Below are 27,127 nucleotides of genomic sequence, written 5' to 3' on the forward strand. Positions count from 1 at the left end.
TGACTCCAGACCTACGGCAATGTGGTTAACTACCCTCTGATTGTCCATCCCTAAATGCCCAATGCTGACCTAGCCAGTGACACCCCACCCCATGAATGAATAATAATTTTAAAAATAAATTGAGGCAGATGATCCTCCTTCAGAGCCTTCTGAATTTCTCTGGCAATTTGTTTTCCTTTTGTTTCAGGTCTCCAGTGTCTGCAGTTCTTCGTTTTATTTTACATACTATTTCTAGGGTTGACAGTAATTTTAACGCTATTTGGTTGGAATTATTTTGTTTTCTGATCCTGACAAAGCTTGTCACATTCTCTTCTTCCAGATGAAGCAGCCAAATCGAACAGTGATGATTCCTGAAACAATCTGTCATGGTGCTACCTTCAAAGAAACCTATTACCATCTGAAGGCATATTTCTCTCTATCTATTTCCTTTCACACACTTTTGCTTGTAGTACTATATTGTGGCTTGTTTTTTTGTGCATGAAACCTTTGATTTCTCGTCCAGTCACACAGCTTGAATCTGCTCACTACAGGACAGTGCAGAAAACTGATCCAATGGCTGATGCTTTTTTGATTTTTATTTAGTACAACAGAAAACCAGGGTCCATCTGTAATTCAGTGGCGTTATGCCCATGCAGTGGCATATCAAAGCTCTAATTACAACTACTTTGACCAGCAGTGTGCTTTTGCAGAATAAAGGAAGCTAATAATTCAAATTATAGTATGCTTTTAGGGCAGTGGTATCTCACAATTGTACAAATTGTAATTCCTGCAGTCCTTGATATAGTTAGGGAACCAATCCAATGGATATGGGACAGGGATAAAAGGTGATTAAACTCACTGTTTTCATTAGACATGGGATATGGTTTGAGTGATGTAAAGCTTTCCTGTCCCAAAGCTGGTCTTTTTTAATTACTGGTTTTCTGTAGTGGTCTGCTGACACAGCGTTTGTCTTAACTCGATTGGTACCTAAACATTTTCCTTCAAGCTATTACTCTGATGATGTAACAGCAGCAGCTGCGCTCACCTCCCCCACCACACACACCCCAAAATAGAACAAATCTTCTCTTTAAAAGCAACTGATGCTATAAATATGCAAATGTAAATATTTATGTATTTTAGAAATACCAAACACTGCTAATAGGAATTCTCATTTGAATAAATCATAGCTCATTTAAAGAGAGATGCATTTGATAAAGTATCTCTTAACTTGCACTTAATATTTGACAAAACCTGCTGTAAGTAGATTTTTAATTGCAAACTACCTGGTACAAAATGTAACTTGGTGATCTGTGCCACTTTGTAAGCATCAAGTTTATAATACTCAGGAATATTGGACTAACAAATGTTTGTTGTTTCAAGTATGGTTTGCTTATTTCTGAACAATAAAAGAGCATCAGAATGTGATTTTAATAGTGAATTTTTCTGCACATTAAACTCCCTTTGTGACCCATTGTCTTAGAGCGATTAAGCAGACTGGCTTCTATTCACTAGAGCTTGAAAGGTGAAATTTCAAGTTATTTAGAAATGCTTGGCAGCATAGATGCTGAAAGGGTGCTTTACATATTCAAATATGCAAAAGCTGGAGGCACAGTGGTCAGCCATTTAAGACTGAAGTGAGTAGAAATATAGTGAAAGATTGGAAAGCAACTGGTAAATGGGAAGGTCTTAATATATTTTCCAGATCAAAGGATAGTTTGGGAATCAGACAATTGTTTACATTTTTGTCTGGGATGCATTTCAGGTTGGACCAGTAACAAAGGGCTATCGGAAACCAAGGTAGGGATGATTAGGGACTAAAAAGGAAATTTACTTGTGAACTGGCACAGCTGAGATATTAATATTTTGCATTTTTTTCCAAGGCAACAAATGTTACAAGCTATTGGTATTTAGAGTTGACAAAGTGGCTGGCCTAGATAAGTGCAGAACATGAGAATGCTGGAGCTCAGAAGGTCTAGCAGTATCTGAGGAGCAGAGTTGATGTATGAGTCATACCAGACTCAAACATTAACTCTGTTTCTATCTCCAACATGCTGCGAGGCCTGCTGAGTTTCTCCACCATTCTCTTGGTTTATTTCCAATTACCAACATCTGCAATGTTTTGCTTTTATTCAGATAAGATGCAACCTGGGATATTAAAGGAAGTGAGTAGAGATTGCAATGATGTGGCCATTATGTCTCTTCCTTGCACTTGAAGGTGGTACCAGAGGACTAGCGAACTGTAAACTATTGAAAAGTTGTAAGGATAGGCTCAGAAGTTAAAGACCAGTCAGTTTTGGTGAAATAAAACAAAATGAGAAATTGCTGCAGAATCTCAACAGGTATGGCAGCATCTGGGGAGAGAAAACAGAGTTAACATTTCAAGTTCACAACACAAATTCTGAAGATGCTGCTCAACGTACTGTAATTTGAGTTGTAGAGAACTTCTAGAAACGACGACTTGGGATGTATGTGGCTTAATTAGAGAGCACACCATGGTGTTCTTAAGGGAAACTTGTTTAACTAATTTGTTGGAGTTCTTTGAAGAGGTCAATGCATTGATGTATTGTACATAGACTTCCAAAATATGTCAGAAACCGCACTGCAGAACAGATTGAGAAAAGTTGCAGTTCACAAAATAAAAGTAGTAGATATATGGATACAAAACAGTAATTAATCAGCATTTTTTCAGGCTGAAAGAAGGATTATATTAGTGTTAGAGGAAGGGGGACAGTATTGGGACCCTTTTGTGCTATATCTTTATAAGCTAGACCTTGGTGTGCAGGAGATAATTTCAGAGTTCGTGAATGATACAAAATATGGAAGTATTGTGAACTGAGAGAGACAACGTTGAGCTTCAGAAGTACATAGACCAGCTAGTGGAGTGGGTGAATAGGTGGCAGAATAGTTTTGTATGGAGTGGTGTGTAGTGATGCATTTCAGTCAAAATGACATGCAAACAATATAAACACGTACTATTCTTAAAGGAGATGCTAGAAAAGAGTAACTTGAATGTATTTGTGCATGAATAATTGGTAGGACAGACTTGTTAGTAAAGCGTACAGATCCTTAAGAAGACCATAAGCTACACCTGTATAAAACACTAGTTAGATCTCAGTTGGAAACCACACTTTAGGAAGAGGTTGAATACCAGGAAAGAAGGCATGCAGAAAAGGTTTGAGAATATCGAACACGTTATGAAAATAGATTAGAGAAATTGTTCCTGCTTATAAAAGAACCTAGAACAAGAGGGCACAAATTTGAAGTGATTTGCAAAATAAAGATATGTGATAAAACATCATCATACAATGAAAGGTTTGGGTTTGGAATGCAATGCCTGAAAACACAGTGAGTTCAGTTGAGATGTTCAAGAGGGTATTGGATGATTATTTAATGTATTTGGTTTCAGGAAAAGGATTGACAAATAGCATTACGGTACTCAAAGAGCTGGTGCAAACGTGAGGAGATGGCTGCCTCTGCATTGTAACAATTCTATGAAAGTTATTTTCTGATTTTGGAGTCATGGAAAAATAAAGTGATGAGGGCCAAGTGCAAGCTGGACTGTCCACAATAGTGGTGATTAAAGAGAGTTGGAATGTTGCTGAGCCAGAATCCACTAAAGGACTCAGAAGTCTCATACGTCCGACATTACCAGGAACACAGTGGAATCAATGAGTTCCTGAGAGCTGTGGTAAACCTTGTTTTTGGCCCTTGAGCTAAAGATGGTACCCTCAGATCCTGTAAAGTACAGGAGTTCTCCTTGATGGAAATAAAACTCTAATAGAGTGCATCCTTCTGAGATTGTTAGGGTTGAGGGAGAAAAAGTTATGAGTGTTCATTCCTGGCTTTGTTGAACCATTGTAAACTTTTTTAAAAGATATGAAATCTTGTAATGAAATTAGTTATTAACTAGAAGTTTTTACTGTACAAAGTCCAGGACAAAAAAGTTAAATGTCAGATGTTTAATATTTTATGGTACCTAACAAATAACCAGAAAATATGGGAGTTATTTTTCTCATTTTACAATGTGCAACAGCAGCCTCAAAGCACCAAGTAGATTTAGAAAAGTAGAAGTACATAATATTATTTGGTAATTCTTCATCCCACTGGTACCATCACTTGTATCAAGACAATTTCTTATTTACATCAACTTTGATTAAAAAGCTTAATACCATTCAGCACAAAGCAGTCCACTTAATTAGCACCCCCATACACCATGGAACCACAGGAGCAGCAGTGTGTACCATCTACAAGATCATGGAGCAACTCAAAGCTCTTTCAACAGGCTATTCCAAATCCAATGACAAGGGCAGCAGATATATGAGACTACAAGTCCCCCTCCAAGCCCACTCATTCCTGACTTGGAATTATATTGCTATTCCTTCACTGTCATCGTCTAAATGATGGCGGCACAGTGGTTAGCACTGCTGCCTCGCAGCGCCAGAGACCCGGGTTCAATTCCCGCCTCAGGCGACTGACTGTGTGGAGTTTGCACATTCTCCCCGTGTCTGCGTGGGTTTCCTCCGGGTGCTCTGGTTTCCTCCCACAGTCCAAAGATGTGCAAGTCAGGTGAATTGGCCATGTTAAATTGTCCGTAGTGTTAGGTAACGGGTAAATGTATGGGTGGTAAACGGGTATGGGTGGTTTGCGCTTCGGCGGGTCGGTGTGGACTTGTTGGGCCGAAGGGCCTGTTTCCACACTGTAAAGTAATCTAAATCTTGGAACTCTATACCAGCACTGTGGACCATAGTTCAAGGTGGTAGTGTCCACCACCAGGGCAGTTAGATAATTGGTGACTAGTTAAGCCCACATCCTCTGAATAAAAATTTAGAAATTGCTTTGACTTCAAAGTTAACCATAAAAAATGATTCCTGTTTTACATATTCCTGTGGTAATCTTTCATTTAAATTGGAGTGCTAGCTGCTGGGGTAGGGGGACATGTTAAAGCCCCTTCTTCTGAAGTCTTCTTTGCGGCTGGCAGAAATTTTGATTTGAAACATGTAAGAAGGGATACATAATGAAGACTCAAGAATTTTAGAGAGGATCACCTAGAGAGATAATGAAGTAAACTCAGTCACAAATAATCAAAAACATCAAGTTGCTTTTGTCTAATGGAAAAGAAAACTGGAGTTTGTAATCAGGACATGTTATAAACTAAACATACTTGCTTCTAGACTAGAACATAATGAAAGTAAAATTAACAAAGTTGTTGTAAGGTTCCCATTCACTGGAGTGTAATACATGCAGGAGAACCACAAAAGTAGGTGATAATGCTCTTATCTTGTGAACAAGCATTGATAAAAATGTTAGAGACAAGCTGTTTTCATCATAGCAGTAAACAATTTATATTAATATACGAATGCTTAAAACCACATTTACATTTATATAGTGTCTTTCATCACATCAGGATGCCCCAATGCACTTCATAGCTACCCAACAAGTTCTCTCAAACAGCAGTGATGAATAACAAAATGTTTTACTGATGGCAATTAGGAGGTTAAAATACCAGAAACATTCCCTTTAGTTTTGTGAGGTCTATTATATCTAACTGTGACAGGGCCTCAGTTTAACAGATCATCTGCAATATGGCACCTTTGAGCGTGTCGCACATTTCAATATTGCATATCAATCTAGATTACATACTGAAGTCTTTAGATTGGATGAGAATCCAGTGTGTGGTTCAAATGAATGTGTTACCAACAGATTACTTGTATAATTTCTGGGAAGAGCTTGTAACTGTCCTACCCCACATGCAGGGATATTTAAAGAAATTGCACCTAAGTCTAATTACCCAAGTACAATGAAATGCAGGAATGCTGCAGTAGGAAGGAGTGAGGAGATAATACTTTTTAACACCCTTTATTGTAGTGGTAAATTGTATGTGTTTGACACTGAGCCATAAATGGAAGGCTATCTTTCAGGAGGGTATAGGGCAGATGGACCCTGATAGCTTTAGCAGCTGAAGGCAGAGTCACTAATAGAGAAATGAATAAAATACCAAAATTAGCGTGCAGATTTCTCAGGACTTTTGGAGTGGCAAAGCCATGGAGGAATTTGAAAATCAGGTTGAAAATGAGAACATATTTTGTAATATTAATCTCTACCTCAAACACAATAGTATGAAGAGAAACAGAACCTAAACCAGATAGGGTGCATTTTCGTTTGGAGGTCTATTAAGGAAAATGCAATGACACAAATGAAAAATTACCACAGGAACTGTGAATTGCACCAAAGATTGCAAAGGAAAATGGAAGGGATACTGTAGAACAACATTGACTGTGGGCAATCTTTGAATTGTACAAAGAATGAAACTTACTATCATGCTGTGCCTCGTGCAATTTTTTTTGAGGAACAGGAGTGAAGACAAAGAATACAATGATAATAGTGAACTGGGTAGCTTGGGATCAGAAAGAGTAATGGATAAATTTGGTAACAGTACTACACTGTTAGTAGGAAGCACTAAATTTTCACTCAAACTTTATCATTGCTTCAAAAGATTTAGATGTGGAGAAGGATAACATTTTCATTATTTGGATTTAGCAATATCATTATGAAGGTGCAGCTTACTGCAGAAAACAAGGAGGAATACATTTTAGTAAAAAGCTATCTCCTGATGGAATTGGCGAGACTGGCAGGGACATTGAGTTATTTGAAGAAAGAATATCGAGCATAAATATATAATGACAGAGGATATGTATCACAAAGGGTCTCAGACAGTGTAATTTCTGAGCTTCTATGAACCTTGTTTCTTGCAGCGAGTTTCCTTCCATCTTGTTGTTTTAAGTGTATAAGTGAGGTCAAGTCTTTTTCACCCTGTTCCACTGTTAAGGAGCACTCATTTAGAGGAGAACAGCCAGCTGGTTAAGGATAGTAACATTTCCTGTTGCTGGGATTCTCCTCCTCTAGTCCTAAAACAAGGTTTAGAATTAAGCAAATATTATTTAGGGATTGATCCATGCTCACAAACTGGAACCAGAACTCAAATATGATGTAGCAATCCTCTACATCCAAATCATCTCACTTACCAGCAGGGATTGAGACAGTGGTCATTTTATAGCAGATATTTACAAAGAACGGTGGCACAGTAGTCAGCACTGCTGCCTCACAGCGCCAGAGACCCGGGTTCAACGCCTGCCTCAGGTGACTGTCTGTGTGGAGTTTGCACATTCTCCCCGTGTGTGCGTGGGTTTCCTCCGGATGCTCCAGTTTCCTCCCACAGTTCAAATAAAAATGCGCAGGTTAGATGAATTGGCCATGCTAAATTGCCCGTAGTGTTAGATGCAGGGGTAAATGTAAGGGAATGGGTCTGGGATGGGTGCGCTTCAGCGGGTCGGTGTGGACTTGTTGGGCCGAAGGGCCTGTTTCCACACTGTAAGTAATCTAATCTAATCTAATCTAAACTTGTAGGTTATAATATGATGGAATGAATTGTAATGAAAGATGCAGTAATTAAAGTTACAGACTGGTATTCTGTCCCATTTTAAAAGCACACTGCAATTCCAGTGATGCACTAATTCTTTAATTCTCCAGTGAACAAAGTGACCTAAGATTACAAAGAGATATTGGTCAATTGGGTCAATGGACTAAGGAGTGGCAGATGGAGTTTAATTTGGATAAATGCAAGGTATTGTATTTTGGTAGAACAAACGAGGAGACCTAGGGGTTCAGGTACATAATTCTTTCAAATTAGAGTCACTGGTAGGGTAGTTAAGAAGGCATTTAGCACACTTGACTGCACTGTTCAGACCTTTGAGTGTAGGAGTTGGGACATCATGTTGAGACCACCTTTGGAGTAGTGTTTGCAGTTATGGTCACCATACTATAGGAAGGATATATTAAACTGGAGAGGGTTCAGAAAACATTTACCAGAATATTGCTAGGAATGGAATGGACGTTAGTGGGTGGCGCGGTGGCACAGTGGTTAGCACTGCTGCCTCACAGCGCCTGAGACCCAGGTTCAGTTCCCGCCTCAGGCGACTGACTGTGTGGAGTTTGCACGTTCTCTGCGTGGGTTTCCTCCGGGTGCTCCGGTTTCCTCCCACTGTCCAAAGATGTGCAGGTCAGGTGAATTGGCCATGCTAAATTGCCCGTAGTGTTAGGTAAGGGGCAAATGTAGGGGTATGGGTGGGTTGCGCTTCGGCGGGTCGGTGTGGACTTGTTGGGCTGAAGGGCCTGTTTCCACACTGTAATGTAAACTGTAATCTAATCTAAACTGGCACTTTCTTCACTGAAGCAGAGGAGGTTGAGATTTAGACAATGAGGGGCATAGATAAGGTGAATAGCAAAGGTGTTTTCCCCAAGGTGGGGGAGTTCAAAACTAGGGGGCATATTTTTAAATTATGCAGAAAGATATGAAAAGGACTTATTTTTTTTAAAACAGTGGTTTGCATGAACTGCAAGAGGAAATGGTGAATGTAGGTAGAATTACAACATTTAAACATTTGGATAAGTACATTAATAGTAAAAGTTTGGAGGGATATGGCCAAACACGTGCAGGTGGGACGAGTTTAGTTTGGGGGACATGGTTAACTTGGACTAGTTCCATGCTGTATGATTCTTCTAATTATTTTAATCATTTTTGGCAAGGTCAGAATCATAAATGGGTAGATTGATGGGGAGGGAGTGATATTTTTGAGTCCACCTGATAAACTATAATGGAAGAAAATCAATATGGCAATTGATGACTGGGATAAATAAGGGCAATCAGGTTGTGGAAGGAATGTGCTTTCTCATTGTTTTAGCTAAATTATGGGGAAGCAAGTGAGACAGGTGAAGTCTTCTGATTCTGTATTTCCATGTGGCAATGTTGTAACATATTTGAATGTTGACTGAACACATTAATACTAATTCCAGCTTTACAATGCCAATACATCTGTATAACATTATCACCCCTCCAATACTTCTTCAGTTAGGTGAAGTGCACATTGGGTAGTAGTGCAATAATACTTAATGAAGATAATTATCACCAACCTGATATGTCTGTCTCTCTCGCCTTTACGTCTATTTCTGAACATAAAGCAATTGTGGCATCCTGATGTCTTGAAAGGTGGTAATCTTTACCCTCATTTTTATAACACATATAATCTTTTATTGAAAAAGAGAATACCTCAATGCATTCTATTGTGAATAAGCTTTTCAAAGTATAGGCACTTCAATCTATTTAGTAAATGTCAGTTTGAGTAATTGATAGTTTTATGCTTATCCTGTAAACCAGCCCTGAATTACTAGGACAAAAACGAACACTGATTCTTCATTCCCAAAGTAAGCATATCCTTCATCCAATACCAAATTCACCCGTTTGCTTTACTGGTCTAAAATTCAAAGAAGAAATACATTTTTTACATAATGAAAAGACAACTGCAAATCAAAGAAATTGTTGGAGATTAATGCCTGTGTTGTGACTGCTTCAACATTCTGAGCAGATGTTATGCTTCTGATTCAAAACCCTCTTCAGCTTCTTCTTTGTCCATCTGCTGACTAAGTAAAAGGAACTTTCCATCAGCACTGAGTTTTAATGACTTCATGAATAAGGCTAAAGTTTCTGGGTCCTGAAACAAAGAATTATTGAGGTATTAAAAAATTCAATTGACACTTCTCTTCAAATGTAGTTTCCCATCCTGTTTGATCTTAATTCTTCAGTTTATAGCTGTCCTGACATAGTGCAGTTCAGTTACCACCCACTGAACTCCGGATACTCGTTCAAAGTGCATGGACTGGTTCAGCTTCAGGACAAAACTTCTCCTCTGGTGGACAGGTAATGTTCTATCTCCCTTTTCAAATACAGGAATGACAAATCCAAGGAACTACAAAGTTGTTTGCTAAATATTAGTGGCAGGGCTGCTAATGAGATCTTTACTCAAAAATGTAAAATAATCTCAGAAATGATAAGAATTGTCAGCACATCCCAAAAAGGGTACCCATTAGTCAAGTTTGAAGTTAACAGAAAGAGAAAGTAAGAGTGATAGTATACATAAAATTAAATAACTTTTGAAAATCTAAGTATAAATGCAGAGAATGCACCATAAAAGGTGGTTGGAGAATTGAGGGGGATAGGAACAGGGTTTGCAATCTCTCAGGGTTGAAGGTGACTTGCTTCTGTCAGGGCATGGGTCCTGCAGTAACTGAATTATCCATTCCTGGAGCTGCAGACTCTGCCCCAGGTGGGTGGGTAGATGGGATGCTCTGGATTCCCTGTGTTTTCTCTGCTACTTGTGCTTGGTCTCCCTGTATTCCACTCAGTGACATGTCACTGCAGACACTCCTCTAGTTTGTGCATTCTAGGGTTAAATGTCTGTCTATCTTCAGCCTTGAATATACTTAATGGCCCAGCCCTGATAGTCCCTGTGGTAAGAAATTCCACAGATCCACTGCCCTCAAAAGAAAAATAAAGTTAATTTCTATCTTAAAAGGGCGACCTCTGTTCCTAAACTCTCCCACAAGGGGAAATTGCCTCCACATCTAGCTTATCAAGCTCCCTTATGTTTCAATTAGCTTTGCTCTCATTTTCCCAAATTCATGATTTGGAGGTGCCAGTGTTGGACTGGGGTGGACAAAGTTAAAAATCACAACACCAGGTTACAGTCCAATAGGTTTATTTGGAAGCACTAGCACTTGGAGCACTGCTCCATCATCAGGTGGTTGTGAAGCAGAACTACTTTTAAGTCACATTCTCACCTTTCTTTTTATATAAAACCTTAAGTTATCTTGAGAATGGACTGTAACCTGGTGTTGTGAGATTTTTTTGTTTAAACTTGTCCCAATTCTAATGTGTATAGGCCCACCCTACTTAACCTCTCCTGCAGCTGGGAACAACCTTGTGAATGTTCTGTGGACTGCCCACATTATCAGTATATCTTTCCTCAAAATAAGAGGAACAAAACAAGTAGCACGGTGGCTCAGTGGTTAGCACAGCTGCCTCACGGCACCAGGGTTCCAGGTTCAATTCCAGCTTCGGGTGACTGTCTGTGTGGAGTTTGCACATTCTCCCCGTGTCTGTGTGGGTTCCCCCCACAGTCCAAAGATGTGCAGGTCAGGTGAATTGGCCATGCTAAATTGCCCCTAGTGTTAACTGCATTAGTCAGAGGGAAATGGGTCTGGGTGGGTTACTCTTTGGAGGGTCGGTGTGGACTTGTTGGGCCGAAGGGCCTGTTTCCACGCTGTAGGGAATCTAATCTAAAACTGTTCACAATATTCTAGGTGTGGTCTGCCTTGTACAGCAAAACCTCCCTATTTTTATACTCTATTATCTTTTGAAATAAAGGTCAATGGTTTATTTTCTTTCCCTATTACTTGAACATGGATGTTAGCTTTTTCTGATTCGTACACAACATCCGCCAAATCCCTGAGCTGTAACCTTCTGCAGTCTTTCTCCATTTAAGTAACAGTCAGCTCTTCAATTCTTCCTGTTGAAGTGCATTTCCTTAAACCTTTCCATATTTTATCACAGAGTGATAGACATGTACAGCATGGAAACAGACCCTTCGGTGCGTCTATCAAGTCTTTGGCCACTATCCTAATCTGTCCATATCCCTCTATAGATTTCTGGTGTCGTCCGTACCACTTGCCTTCCCACCTATTTTTTTTGTCATTCATATGATTGGCAATAGTACATTAATAACTTAGATGAGAAAAGTGAATGTATCTTCTAAATAACTGTGGCCCCAGCATTGATCCCTTTGACACTCCTCAGTCACTGTCTTCTCTTAATTAGCTAATCGTTTATTCATGATAATATTAAGCCCTCACACCATGGGCTCTACTTAAGTAGCCTTAGGATCAGTACCTTTTTGAATGCCTTTTAGAAATCCAAAATGTATTACATTTACTAGTTCCTCTTTATTCAGCCCACTTGTTACTTCCTCCCCCTTTAAGTAAGATGACCAAACCTGCACACCATCTACAAGGCACAAGTCAGGAGTGTGATGGAATACTCAATTATTTGCCCGGTTGGACACAGCTCCAACAACAGTCAAGAAGTTTGACACCATCCAGGACAAAGCCCACTTGATTGGCACCACATCCTCAAGCATCCACTCCCTCCACCACTGACACTCCATATATACTGCTGCTACTATCTACAAGTTCCACTGCAGAAATTCAAAGATCCTTAGACACCACCTTCTAAACCCACGACCACTTCCATCTAGAAGGGCAAGGGCAGCAGGTAAATGGGAGCACCATCACTTGCAAATTCTCCTCCAAGCCACTCCCCATTAAGACTTGGAAATGCATTGTCATTCTTTCACTGTTGCTGGGTCAAAATTCTGGAATTCTCTCACTCAGGAGAGTGGATCTACCGAAAGGCACATGGGCTGCACTGGTTCAAGGGCAGCAACAATGCTAATGTCCAATTCTCCGTTTAAGTGATACTTTTGCTTCTTCATTTTTCTTGTAAATTTCACAAGTTTGTATTTTCCCAATTACACTACTCCATTTCACTCAACATCTCTATATTCAAAGCAAACTTCTTTATGTTTTCTTCATACATATCTTGATGTCATCTTCAATTTAGCCACTAAGCCTTTAAGTCCCTTCATCTATGTCATTGATGTAATTTGTAAACATTTGAGGCCCCATACAGGCCCCCTGTGGAATTCCATTGTGGGCGGCATGGTGGCACAGTGGTTAGCACTGCTACCTCGCAGTGCCAGAGACCCCGGGTTCAATTCCCACCTCAGGCAACTATCTGTGTGGAGTTTGCACATTCTCTCCGTGTCTGCGTGGGTTTTCTCCGGGTGCTCCGGTTTCCTCCCACAGTCCAAAGGTGTGCAGGTTAGGTGAATTGGCCATGCTAAATTGCCCGTAGTGTTAGGTAAAGCGGTAAATGTAGGGGAATGGGTGTATCGCGCTTCGGCAGGTTGGTGTGGACTTGTTGGGCCGAAGGGCCTGTTTCCACACTGTAAGTAATCTAATCACTCATCAATGTTGTCAATTATGCATATTGTCTTGTTTTCTGCCAGCCAGACAATCTACCATGCTAATATGTTATTACCTATACCACTATTTTCCACGATGTGGAGGTGCTGGTGTTGGATTGGGTTGGACAAAGTTAGAAATCACACCTCATCAGGTTAGAGTCCAACAGGTTTATTTGGAAGTACAAGCTTTGAGCGCTTCTCCTCAGTCAGATACTTATACTTCCAAATAAACCCGCTGTTATGTGATTTTTAACTATTTTCCACATAATAAAGTGTCAAATCAAAGGTTAAGTGCTTTTGGAAATCTAAGCATAGCATATCTACAGGCTCCCCTTTATCCACAGCACATGTTACTTCTTCAAAGAGCCCCAATGCCTTGGTGAAATAAGATTTCTCTTTGATGAAATCACTCGTCACTTCTTTCTCCTACTACTTCTAAACAGATTCTAAACTTGGATGTCCTGAAACAAAGTCATCTCCAACTACTGCCACCCTGATTAACAGTATTATCCTTCCACATTTGCCCAGCTTCCTATTCTTCTTGAATATAATTTACTCCTTTATATTCAGGACTATCTGACTCCCTTTTTTTTTCCCCTTTTAAGTAAAGTTGTTCCCATAGTCCTATTGGCCCAAAAAGCAGCTGCTCATTACACAGAGAAGACTGGTGGGGTCATTTAACTCAGTTGGTCAGATGGCTGGTCTGCAATGCAGAGTAATGCCAATAGATTGGGTTCAATTCCTGCACTGACTGAGGTTACCATGAAACGCTCTCCTTCTGAACTGCTCCCCTTACCTGAGGCATGGTGATCCTTAGGCTAAATCACCATCAGTCATCGCTTGCCACTGAGAAAGCCACCTGTGGTCATGTAGGCCTATGCTGACTTTACCTGTAACTTGGATTTTTTTTGTTACCTTTACAGCATCAAGTCGTGATTGTTGATGTATTACTTGGTTGTTTTCTCTGAGCTTTCCTGCCATTCTCTGATGCTTATTTTCCATATTCCTATCTTCCTCTCTTATCTTGATAGATCCCATGTTTTCATATTTGAGCTCTTGTCCCCATTATTTATTTTAAAACCATCTCTACTTCCCAAGTTATGCATTTTGTAAGAACATTGGTTCTAGCACAGGTCAAGTGTTGACTACTAGATCCGCACTCTCCACTGCAAGTTTCTCTCCAGCCCCAAGAGACATCCCAAACCTTTAGCACCAAGGAGGAATACAGCCATCCAGAATCTCCATCGTTGCTGCAGAGAATGCTGTCAATCCCCCTTACAATCACTCCTCCCCCACCATTACCACCATCACTACTATATTCCTCACTGACTGCCCTACTTCAGTGGCTTCCTGTATTACGGTGCCATGGCCAGTTTGCATATTCAGTCTGCAGACCCTACTCTTATCCAAACAGGCTTAGAACACCAAAACAGTCCAAAGATGTGCAAGTTAGGTGGGGCCATGCTAAATTGCCCATAGTGTTAGTGCATTAGTCAGGCGTAAATATAAGCTAGAGGAATGGGTCTGGGTAGGTTACTCTTCAGAGGGTTGGTGTGGACTTAATGGGCCAAATGGCCTGTTTCCACACTGTAGGGAATCTAAATAAAATGTACTGGACCTCATTTGCAGAAGCTGAGACTCCTACCCTCTGTGTCCCCTTACCTGCCTCATTTACAGTCACAAGAGAAAAACAGTATTATTTAAATAGAGTTATATAGATGAACAGCACGGAAACAGACTCTTCAGTCCAACTCATCCATGCCAACCAGATATCCTAACCTAATCTAGTCCCATATACCAACACTTGGCCCATATCCCTCTAAACCCTCCCTATTCATGTACCAATCCAGAAGCCTTCTAAATGTTGTAATTGTACCAGCCGTCATCACCTCCTCTGGCAGCTCATTTCATACACACACCGCCCTCTGCATGAAAAATGGAGACACTCTAGAATTCTGCAGTAGAGAGGAATCTAGGTATCTTTGTGAATCACAATGTTAGCATACATGTTAAGTAATTAGGAAGACAAATCAAACACTGGCCTTTATTACAAGGGGATCGGAGTATAAAACTAATTTTGCTACGGCAGTACATCACCCACTGGTATAATCACTTCTTACATTTTTGTACTTGGTAGGGTAGAGTCTCCTTCAATTACCTAAAAATTGTGATGATTCAAAAATGATCTGAATCTGAACTGCAATCCTACCTGAAAATACTGCTGTTGAAGTACAATGTGGAACTTTAAATATCTTCCAGTTCCAAAACGGTATACCTAAATACAGCCTGCAACAGGCACTTTAGTCATTAAAACCTGCTTTAATGCTTACCTTTTCTGCCTGATTAATCTTTCTTGCAAGATCAATAATAGCACATATCTGCAAAACAAAGGACATGAGACACAATAATGTATTTTTTTAAATAGTCACAACAGAAGTGAACTATAAATAAAACACAATCAGTGCACCACTGAAATTAAAACAGCTCAGATGTATTATTTGAATATTAAACATATTTAGAATGTGCACAATGGGGAAGCACATGCACATGTGGCATGAAACTGGTTAACATGATGTCTATGGGATATATTTGCTGCTTATGGTGAATGGGATTAACAGCTAGGACAATTGAGTTTGTTCACTGCTCCTACAGCCAGGGCAGTGTCATCATATCTGACTCCCTTTTGGCAGGCTACAACAAACACCAGCTTTATGTCGTGCTAAATCTGGAGTGAGAAGGCAAAATCAGTGGAGGTTGAAATATGTCTAACAGAACATAACATAACATAAAGTGAAGTGACTGACTCCGGTTCTGTGCTTCCTCAGGGGATGTAACAGTACCCGCTTGGACTTACCTTTACTCCATCATCATTTGTCTCAAAGATACAGCAATTCAGCAATGTTTTGCGCTCTGCTTGCAAATCAGAAGCTCGCGCCACAAACCCAATTAACCTCTTGTTATCTTGATGAGTAGTGTACAGTGTCACATCGCTGAGGGCAAACTGGAAAATAAATACGATGAAATACCAATATTATACATCACCCTCATTAAGTTTGTAGTGTTAGCTCTTTCCAACCAGCTTACAGTTCTCATTTTTTGTTTACATCCAAAAATGATTAAATCCCCCCTTTAAAAAAAGATGAAGAAGCTCTTTGGAGGTTAATAACTATTTTGAAGCAGAACTGAGTACAGGAACATTCAATTACAGTTCAATACACAATAGTGAGAATGCTTCAATCAAGGTAAAACAGTAAAACGTACTGTTACTCACACTTGCTTTTTTAACCTGAGTTTGTGGATCGATGAATCTGTAATTAAATATAATTATTCAATTGTCGGTGAATTGTTGACAACAGTTATTATCTTGTTTGCTTGTTCTTAATTTTACACAGACATCTTAAAGATATATGAAATACTCAGATAAGACATGCATGCTCCCAACTGAAACTATACGTGCTTTTTCTCAATATGCAGTAAAAAAAAAAGAAATTACAGTTGTTTTTCATGTACATATAGCTTTAAAATATCAAATTTGAAGAAAAAGATTCAAAAATCCATATTAAAATTTAGCAAATATTACATAATTGTTGTCCATAAGTGCCCTCCAGTAACACAGTTTACTTTTATACTACCTTCATTGGAAATGTTACTTGAAGCAGCTCAAAAAGCCCGCTTGGATTTGATGATTCCTTTTACCAAGAGTGGGTCAGTATAGGTGGTTTAAGGCTGTGAGCCTTTTTAACTAAGTGGAGAAAAATCTGCATTGTAATAGTGGATGTAGTGGCCAAGAGGGAAAAGGATGTATACATAAGATCTAGGTGACTGATGGACAAAGCCTTAGAAGAATATCGGGAATATAGGGCCAATCTGAAACGAGGAATTAAGAGGGCTAAAAGGGGTCATAAGATATCTTTATCAAACAGGACTAAGGAAAATCTCAAAGCTTTTTTTTTCCATCTATCAGGATCAAGAGGGTAACTAGAGAAAGGGTTGGCCTACTCATGGTCAAAGGAGGAAAGTTATGCGTGGAGTCAGAGAAATGGGTTAGATTCTTAATGAGCACTTCGCATCAGTATCCACCAAAGGGAGGGATATGGCGGATGCTGAGGTTAGGGATAGATCTTTGAGTACTGTAGGCCAAGTCAGCATAAGGAGGCAGGAAGTTCTGGGTATTCTAAAAGGTATTAAGGTGGACAAGTCCAATGGGATCTACCATAGGTTACTGAGGGAAGCGAGAGGGGAAATAGCTGGGGCATTAACAGACATCTTTGCAGCATCCTTGAACACGGGTGAGATCCCGGAGGATTGGAGAATTGCTAATGTTGTCCCTTTGTTTAAGAAGGGTAGCACAGATAATCCAGGTAATTACAGACCGGTGAGCCTGACGTCAGTGGTAGGGAAAACTGGTGGAGAAGGTACTGAGGGGTAGGATCTTATTCCCATTTGGAAGAAAATGGGCAGCACGGTTTTGTGCAGGGAAGGTAATGTTTTACAAACCCAATAGAATTCTTTGAGGAGGTGACAAAGTTGATTGATGGGGGAAGGACTGTAGATGTCATACACATGAACTTTAGTAAGGCATTTGAGAAGGTTTCCCATGGTAGGTTGATGGAGAAGGTGAAGTCACATGGGGTCCAGGGTGTTCTAGCTAGATGGATAGAGAACTGGCTGGCCAACAGGAGACAGAGTAGTAGTGGAAGGGAGTTTCTCAAAATGGAGACCTGTGACCAGTGGTGTTCCACAGGGATCTGGGCTGGGACCATTGTTGTTTGTGATATTTATAGATGATTTGGAGGAAGATATCAGTTGTCTGATTATCAAGTTTGCAGATAACACTAAGATTAGTGGAGTAGCAGATAGTGAAGGGAACTGTCAGAGAATACAGCAGACTATAGATAGATTGGAGAGTTGATCAGAGAAATGGCAGATGGAGTTCAATCCAAGCAAAAGCAAGGTGATGCATTTTGGAAGATCCAATTCAAGAGCAAACTATATGGTAAATGGAAAAGTCCTGGGGAAAATTGATGTACAGAGAGATCTGGGTGTTCAGGTCCATTGTTCCCTGAAGGTAGCAACGCAGGTTAGCAAAGTGTTCAAGAAGGCATACGGCATGCTTTCCTTCATTGGATGCGGTACTGAATACAAGAGTTGGCAGGTCATGTTACAGTAGTACAGGACTTTGGTTCGCATTTGGAATACAGCGTACAGTTCTGGTCGCCTCATTACCAAAAGGATGTGAATGCTTTGGAGAGGGTGCAGAGGAGGTTCACCAGGATGTTGCCTGGTATGGAGGGCACTAGCTATGAAGAGAGGTTGAATAGATTAGGGTTATTTTCATTAGAAAGACAGAGGTTGAGGGGGGACCTGATTGAGGTCTACAAAATGATGAGAGGTATAGACAGGGTGGATAGCAAGCAGCTTTTTCCCCCAGAGTGCAGAATTCAATTTCTAGGGATCATGAGTTCAAAGAGATAGGGGAAAGGTTTAGGGGAGATATGTGTGCAAAAGTTCTTTACGCAGAAGGTGGTGGGGGCCTGGAACACGTCGCCAACAGAGGTGGTACAGGTGGGAACGACTGCTTCATTCAAGTTGTATCTAGTCAGATACATGAACTGGCAGGGAGCAAAGGGATACAGATCCTTAGAAAATAGGCAGGTTTAGATAGAGGATCTGGATCGGGCAAGCTTAGAGGGCCGAAGGGACTGTTCCTGTGGTGTAATTTTCTTTGTTTTAGGATTTGTTATAGGCCAGTACAGTACTTGGAAGATACTTGAATACTTTTGCCTAGAAGAGTGACCATTGCACATCTCAAATTGTAGAATTAACTTTCAGTCAGAGTTTAACAATTTAAATTCTACTGTTGCAGAAACTAGACCAATGATACAGCACATCATGTTAAGTTGCTAACTATATATAATTGGTTGAATTACAAAAATATTTGCTCAAGTAGAACTTATCTTTGACGAACTATGCAAAAAGAAAATATATGACTACTTTAAATTACGCTCAGCCGAGAAGTTAATAAGCAGATGTTAAAAGTCGAGTTTTGAAAGCAATCAGCAGTCCCAATGAATCCAGGAATTGTCAAAAAACATTTCAATTGGCGGAATTTAGTGTTTACCTTTATCATCACCCTACTTACCTATTTAAGGCAAATAGAGAATGACACATTGAGGACCAAGATAACAATAACTAATATCTGTGTAATGTCTTAATGCTGTCAGATGTCCCAAAGCCCTGAATTTGTGCATTAATGATCAAAATTTGGCATTTAACCACACAGGAGATATTAGGTAAGATGACCAAAATCTTGATCAGGGAAGCATGTTTTAATGAGGCTTTCAAAGGAGGTAAGTAAGGCAAGAAAGAGGAATGAGTTCCAGAGTTCATCATTGAAGCAACTAAAAGCATTAAGGTGGATTGCTTAAAATTGGGGTTACTAAAGAGGGCAGTTTTTTTAAAAAAGTGTAGATATCTAAGACGGTTGTGAGATCGAAGGAGAGCAGAGTTGTCATTACAGTACAGGAGTAGTTCATCAAGTTCATGCTGGCTCACTGCAGACCTGATCAGTCAGTGCCATTCCCTTGCTCTATCTCCTCAAATTTTATTTGCTCAAGTCCAGTCTCTTTGTGAAATTATTGATTATCTCTGCTTCCACACACGGGCAGAGATTTCCAGGTCATTAACACACCCAGCTTAAAAAGGTTATTCTTCAATTGTCCAGTGACCAATAGAAAATACTGGAGTACAAGAACTCATATCACATGACTTTTACAGCAACAAGAAAATTAAAATCAACATAGTTTAAAGGTATTTTTTATATTAAGCATTACAACCAGAACTTGCCTCTCACAATGCTTAGCTTCTCGCACATAGATATGTCCTGCTACACTCAGTCGTGAATGGTGTTAGACAATTGAATAACTCACGGGAGGAGGAGGCTCCACAAATATTCCCATCCTCAGTGAAGGAAGTTCCCAACACATCAGTGCAAAAGATAAGGCTAAAACAATCGCAGCAATCTTCAGTCCGAAGTGCTGACTGGATGACCCATTGCGACCTCCTCCAGTGGTCCCCAGCATCACAGATACTAGTCATCTCCAATTTGATTCACTCCACGTGATATCAAGAAACGGTTGGAGATGCTGGGTACTGTAAATGCTGTGGGCACTGACAACATTCCGGCAACAGTACTGAAGACTTGTGCTCCAGAATTTGCTGCCTGCCTAGACAAGCTCTTCCATTATAGTTACAACACTGACATCGATCAACAATCTGGAGAATTGCCCAGGTAAATCCACACACAAAAAAGCAGGACAAATCCAACCTGGCCAATTACTGCCCTTTTAATCTACTCATGTAAGTGATGGAAAGTTTCATCATTATTGCTATCAAGTAGCACCTACTCAGCAGTAACTTGCTCAGTGATGTCCAGTTTGGATTCTGTCTCAAGCATGGACAAAAAAGCTGAATTCCAGATGTGAGGTGAGAGTCAAAGCCCTTGATGTCAAGGCTACATTTGACTGAGTGTGGCATTAAAGAGATCGAGCAAAACTGGAATCAATGGGGTTTGGTGGGCTAGTTGAAGCCATGCCTGGTACACAGTGTGCATATGGCATGTTAGCTTGTATTAGTGGAGGGATTGCGTTTCAGAACCATGAGGTCATGCTGCAGCTGTACAAAACTCTGGTCCGGCCACACTTGGAGTATTGTGTACAGTTCTAGTCACCGCATTATAGGAAGGATGTGGAAGCTTTGGAAAGGGTTCAGAGGAGATTTACTGGAATGTTGCCTGATATGGAGGGAAGGTCTTACGAGGAAAGGCTGAGGGACTTGAGGCTGTTTCCATTTGAGAGATGACTTAATTGAGACATATAAGATAATCAGAGGGTTAGATAGGGTGGACAGTGAGAGCTTTTTTCCTCGGATAGGGATGGCTAGCACAAGTGGAAGTAGCTTTAAATTGAGGGGTGATAGATTTAGGACAGATGTCAGAGAGAGTAGCAGGGGGCATGGGACTGCCTGCCTGCAACAGTAATAGACTCGCCAACTTTAACGACATTTAAATGGTCAATGGATAGACATATGGATGAAAATGGAATAGTGTAGGTTAGATGGGCTTTAGATTGGCCTCATAGATCGGTGTAATATCGAGGGCCAAACAGCTTGTACTGCGCTGTAATGTTCTATAGGAACATGGTTGTAGTTGTTGGAGGGAAGTCATCTCAACTCCAGACATCACTGCATGAGCTCCTCAGAGTAGTGTTGTAAACCCAAACATCTTCAGCTGCTTCATCAATGACCTTCCATCCATTGTAAGGTCAGAAGTGGGTATGCTTGCCAATCATTTGCGACTCCTCAGATACCGAAGCGGTCCATGTTTAAATGCAACAAGACCTGGACAATATCCAGGCTTGAATTAAAAAGTAACAAGTAACATTTGCACTACACATTCTAAGCAATGTCCATCACTAATAAGCGACAATCTAATCACCACTCCTTGACATTGAATTGTGCTACCTTAACAGAATCCTCTACCATCAACATCCTGGAGGTTATCATCGATCAGAAACATAACTGGATTCGCCACAAAAAACAGTGGCTATGACAGCAGGTCAGAGACTGGAATACTGCAGTGAGAAACTCTCATCCTGACTCCCCAAATCTTCTCCATCATCTACAAGACACAAGTCAGGAGTATGATGGAATACTTCCCACTTGCTTGGATGGCTGCAGCTCCAACAGCACTCAAGAACCTTGACACCATCCAGGCCACTTGAATGACACTAGGTCACAAGCATTCACTCCCCCCACCACCAACACTTAGTAACAGCAATGCTTACCACTTGCAAGATGCACAGATGGAAATTCAACAATGATCCTTAGACAACACTTCCCAATCCCAGGACTACTTCCATCTAGAAGGACATGGGCACCAGTACATGGGAACACCACCACCTGCATGTTCCCCACCAAGCCACTAAACATCCTGACTCAAACATATTGCTATTCCTTCACTGTCACTGGGTTAACATCCTGGAAGTCCCTTCCTAAGGGCATTATGGTTCAACCGAGAGCACTTGGACTGCAGCAGTTCGCCACCACCTTCTCAAGGGCAACTAGGCACAGGCAATAAATGCTAGCCAAGCCAGTGACATCCATGTCCCACGAGTGAATAAAAATAAAACACAGAAACTGTCACTCTCAGCTCTTCAGCAAGTTCATTTCTCCCTGCCACACTAGGATGAAACTTCCAGTATCCTTCAATGCCTGTTCCACTCCCTCTTTGTCTTTCCTAAAGGTCAGCATTTATGATACATTAATCTAGCACAATCAAATTTTGCAACCCATGCTGGCTTTCCTTAACTAAGATAAATTGCTTTAAGTGCTTACTGAACTTTTCCTTGATCATTGTTTTTAATACCTCATCCACCACTGAATTCTGACTGAGTGGTCTGTAGTTTCGGGGATATCCTTGTACCCTTTCTTGAATAAGGGTGGTATGCTTCAGATTATAAAGACAGGGAGGGGCGAGGCCATGGTGGTATCAATAATCAAGAATGAGAATTTTAAAATTAGGATGCTCTGTAACCGGGATCTAATGTAGGTGAGCAAGCTCAGGACTTTTGTGACAGCAGAGATCTGATGACTTCAGGTTTACAGAGGGTAGAATGTAGGAGAACAACCAGAAGTACATGGTAATAGCACATTCTGGTGATAACAAACACAAGAATGACAGTTTCAACTGCCTATGAGCTGAGACAGGACAAGGTGGGACTTACAAAGGCGATCGTAATGGAGATGAGAATATAAGTGAGAAATTCATCCTGAAATCATCTGAACACCAAGATTGCTAAAAGACTGGTTTAGTCTCAGGCATAATCCGAGACGGGGATGAAGTCAGTAGGTAGTGCAGCATGATCTTGACACAATTGCTTCATGCCTTCCCAACTTTTAATTGGAGGACATTTCTGTTTATCCTATCTCGAACATTGGGTAAGTAGGACAATAATTTAGGTGGTGTTGATTAGAGCTGAGTCAAACCCGCTCAGTTGACTGTCCAAAATCTTCCATACTAAGAGCTGGGGGCTTCTACCGAATTAGGGAGAGCTGTCCCACAGACGAGTCAAGTAAGAGCCTAACAAGTTGTACTTACACAATCATACCTTACACCATCCCTGAACCCATCGGTAGGATAGATTCACCACAGGTAATAGCGCAGTAGTGTATAAACTGGTAGGATGTTGTTCTGGACTCCCAGGACATTGAGTTTGGACTGAATGAAGTCTCATGGCATCAGATCAAGCATGGACAAGAAAAATTCCAGTTGAAATACTACCCAATATTATCTCCTCGCTGATGAATCAGTACGCATCTTTGCTAAACGCTACTTCGAAGAAGCACTTAAAGTAATGAACCATATCCAGTTGTGAATGGTATCGAACAACAACTGACAGGAGGAGGAACCTCCACAAATACTCAGTGATTGGGAGCTCAGCACATCAGTGCTAAACACAAGATTGAAGTATTTCGAAGGATCTTCAAGCGAGAGTGACAAGTGGAAAATCCATCTTGACCTCCTCTTCAGGACCCAGTATCAGTGATGCCAGTTTTCAGTCGTGAGAATGACACAAGAGTCTGCTGAGAGATAAAGGCAGGTTATGCATATGAGCAAAAACTTGCCAGATGGAATATAATGTTGGAAAATGAGAGATTTTGCACTGGGGCAAAAAGGATAGAGGAGCTGATTATTTTTTATCTGGAGAAAGACTGCAGAATGCTACAGAACAGGGAGATGGGACCCTGAATCACAAAGAGCTACCGTCCAAGTTCAGAGGATAACATAGAAGATAAATGGAATGTTGGCCCTAATTTCAAAAGAAATTGGAGTAAATACTTTATGAGGTTTTACTAAAACTATACAAGGCATTAATCAGACCACAAATGGAATATTGTGAACAGTTTTGGGCCCCTTGTACAGGAAATATATATTTGCGTTGCAGACAGACCTAGGCTATGGTATGCAGGGACTCACTTATGTGAAGTGGTTGAGTAAGTTGGACTTGTGTTTATTGGAATTTAGAATAATGAGAGGGACCATATTGAAGCATACAATATTTCTAAGGGACTTGGTGGAGTAGATGTGGAGAGGTGTTTTCCCATTTTGGGAGAGTCTAGGACCAGAGGGCATAATCTCAGAATAAAGTGTTACACACAGAGATGAAGAGGAATATCTTTTCTCAGAACGTAGTGAATTTGTAGAATTCTTCATGGCTGCTGAGGCTGGGTTGTCAAGCATATTCAAAGGTGAAATGTACATTTTTAATTAGGAAGGGTATCAAGGGTTATTTAGTAAGGTGGAGTTGAAGATTATCAGATCAGCCATTAATGCCTCAGTGAATCAGCCTCAAACTGAATGCCTATTTCAGCTGCTTCATCTTATGGTCTTATATCAAGAAAAAGGTGAAGGCACCGAATACTGCGAAGGCTATGGTTCCTGACAACATTATGATAATAGTACTAATTCTTTATGCCCCAGAACTTGCTGCACTCTCGTCAAACTGTTCCAGTACAGCCACATTACTGGCATCTACCTGACAAAGTTGGAAATTGCCCAGGTATCCACTAGAAATAAAATCCACTCAATTATTGCCCAATCAATCTATTCCTGATTACTGGTAAAGAGATGTTATAGATTATCAATAGTGCTACCCAGCAGCAATAATCTGCTCACTGGTGGTCAGTCTGGGCTTCACCAGGGGCATTCAGTTCCTAACCATATTACAACCTTGACCCAAACAGAGGTGAATTCTGGAGATGACATGAAAGCAGAATTTGACCAAGTATGCCATCAAGATGTTGTAAACTGCTTCAAGATCAGGTCCTACTCAATGGTTTTGGAGATATTAAGGAGGTGTCGTTTTTTTCATTGACACTTTCAACTGAAGCCTCAGTAGTCCACTCAGGCACTTATCTGAAGAAGAATGGCGGAGTTATCCCGTGACCTGGCCAGGTTGATTTTGTTGGGGGGGTGTATGAAATGTGCGTTCAAGAAGAAAATAGGGAGGTATACATTAGGGTGAAATGTAGGGGCAACGAGCCCAGAAAACACAATGTCTCAGAATATTCAGAAATTCAACTAAGGGCGCACGGAGGCTCAGTGGTTAGCACTGCTGCCTCACAGCACCAGGGACCCAGGTTCAATTCCAGCGGTGGGCAACTGTCTGTGTGGAGTTTGCACATTCTCCCAGTGTCTGCGTGGGTTTCCTCCGGGTGCTCCGGTTTCCTCCCACAATCCAAAGATGTGCAGGTCAGGTGAACTAATTATGCTAAATTGCTCATAGTGTTAGGTGTATTAGTCAGAGGGAAATGGGTCTGGGTGGGTTATTCTTCAGAGGGTTGGTGTGGACTTGTTGGGCAGAAGGGCCTGTTTCGACACTGTAGGGTATCTATTCTAAAATGTTGGGGAGCTTAAAGAAGAAAATGGGACAGTAAAGAGGGCACATGAAAAAACACTGCCAAGAAACATTACAGAGAATCCTAAGATATTCTCAAAGTCTATCAAGGAGAAGTGGATAACCAGGGTATAGGGTCCATTAGGGACTGAGGGGGGTAAAATATGAGCATAGAGCTGAAGAACACTGGTAGGGCATTAAACAAATACTTCACGTCTGTAGGAAGGATGTAGGTACAGTATTCAGGGAGATGACTGTGAGGTCCTTGAGGAGATTGGGTATAGGGTCCATTAGGGACTGTGGGGGGTAAAATATGAGCATAGAGCTGAAGAACACTGGTAAGGCATTAAACAAATACTTCACGTCTGTAGGAAGATGTAGGTACAGTATTCAGGGAGATGACTGTGAGGTCCTTGAGGAGATTGACATAGGGAGGTGGTATTGAAGGTTTTGATGGGCAGTAGACGAATCCCCAGGTTCATGAGTTGTATCCAGGGTACTGTGGGAGGCGAGGGAGGAAATTACAGGGGCTAGAACCCAAATTTTTAATGCTTCCCTGGCCACAGGGAAGGTACCAGAGAACTGGAGGACAGCTAACATGGCGCAACTCTAAGAATGCTCAGGTTGCTTGACACCATCCAGCTCACCTACATTTGATCACACTTACAAATGTATGAATTAGGAGCAGGAGTTGGTCATTCAAACCAGAGTCTGCTCTGCTAAATAAGATTTCTGATCTGACTGTGCCCTCAGCTACCCCAATTACCTTCAAATTCCTTGTTAATCAAGAATCCACCTGTGCCTTGAAGATATTCAATAACACTGCTTCTACCGCCCTCTGGGGAAAGAGGATTCCAAAGACTCGTGACTCAAAGAGAAAAACAAAAATCTCAAACGTCTTAAATGTCAGACCCTTTTTTTTTTTAAAAAGACTGTCTCCTAGTTGTAGTTTCTATCGCAAAGGAAAACTCGCTTTCTGAAGCCACCCTGTCAAATCCTATAAGTATCGTATAAATCTCACTAAGGTCACTTCTCATTCTTCTAAACTCAAAGGGACACATGCTCAACCGATCCAACCTTTTCCTATAAAGGTAATTCCTCCCCCCCACACATCCTAAATATCAATAAAGTGAACCTTTTTATTCTTTCTTAAATAAGGAAACCAAAAATGTATGCAAGAGAGGAAATTGCAGTACCGTTGGCAATGATCTTCTCGTCTTCACTGACAACGGGGGTGGTACCAGGGGAATGGAGAGGAGCGAATGTTGTGCCCCTGTTCAAAAAAGGGAATAGGGATAACCCCGGGAATTACAGGCCTGTTAGTCTTACTTCTGTGGTAGGCAAAGTAATGGAAAAGGTACTGAGGGATAGGATTTATGAGTATCTGGAAAGACACTGCTTGATTAGGGACAGCCAGCACGGATTTGTGAAGGGTAGGTCTTGCCTTACAAGTCTTATTGAATTCTTCGAGGAGGTGACCAAGCATGTGGATGAGGGTAGAGCAGTGGATGTAGTGTACATGGATTTTAGTAAGGCATTTGATAAGGTTCCCCATGGTAGGCGTATGCGGAAAGTCAGGAGGCATGGGATAGAGGGAAAATTGGCCAATTGGATAGAAAACTGGCTAACCGGTCGAAGGCAGAGAGTGGTGGTAGATGGTAAATATTCAGCCTGGAGCCCAGTTACAAGTGGAGTTCCGCAGGGATAAGTTCTGCTGTTTGTAATTTTTATTAATGACTTAGATGAGGGAGTCGAAGGCTGGGTCAGTAAATTTGCAGA

The 27,127-nt window shown here is 40.9% G+C and overlaps 2 protein-coding genes across 6 annotated transcripts in view; one reads left to right on the top strand and one right to left on the bottom strand.

Annotated features, from left to right (window-relative positions):
• Window positions 1-1,404, top strand: part of washc4 (WASH complex subunit 4) — a 136,116-nt gene extending 134,712 nt beyond the window's left edge. For all 4 annotated transcript variants that reach the window (XM_043713266.1, XM_043713265.1, XM_043713264.1 and 1 more), the window contains one exon: window positions 320-1,404. In XM_043713266.1, the coding sequence (XP_043569201.1) occupies window positions 320-354 (35 nt within the window). In that variant the 3' untranslated portion in view covers window positions 355-1,404. The remainder of the gene's footprint in view (window positions 1-319) is intronic.
• A 7,013-nt stretch (window positions 1,405-8,417) lies between these two features.
• appl2 (adaptor protein, phosphotyrosine interaction, PH domain and leucine zipper containing 2) overlaps window positions 8,418-27,127 on the bottom strand; it is a 151,704-nt gene continuing 132,994 nt past the window's right edge. For both annotated transcript variants that reach the window (XM_043713268.1, XM_043713267.1), the window contains 4 exons: window positions 16,165-16,201; window positions 15,748-15,894; window positions 15,224-15,271; window positions 8,418-9,524 (listed from right to left, as the gene is read on the bottom strand). In XM_043713268.1, coding sequence (XP_043569203.1) covers window positions 9,402-9,524; window positions 15,224-15,271; window positions 15,748-15,894; window positions 16,165-16,201 — 355 coding nt within the window. In that variant the 3' untranslated portion in view covers window positions 8,418-9,401. The remainder of the gene's footprint in view (window positions 9,525-15,223; window positions 15,272-15,747; window positions 15,895-16,164; window positions 16,202-27,127) is intronic.

This window comes from Chiloscyllium plagiosum, chromosome 23 (assembly GCF_004010195.1).
Source record: "Chiloscyllium plagiosum isolate BGI_BamShark_2017 chromosome 23, ASM401019v2, whole genome shotgun sequence".
Taxonomy (NCBI): Eukaryota; Metazoa; Chordata; class Chondrichthyes; order Orectolobiformes; family Hemiscylliidae; genus Chiloscyllium; species Chiloscyllium plagiosum.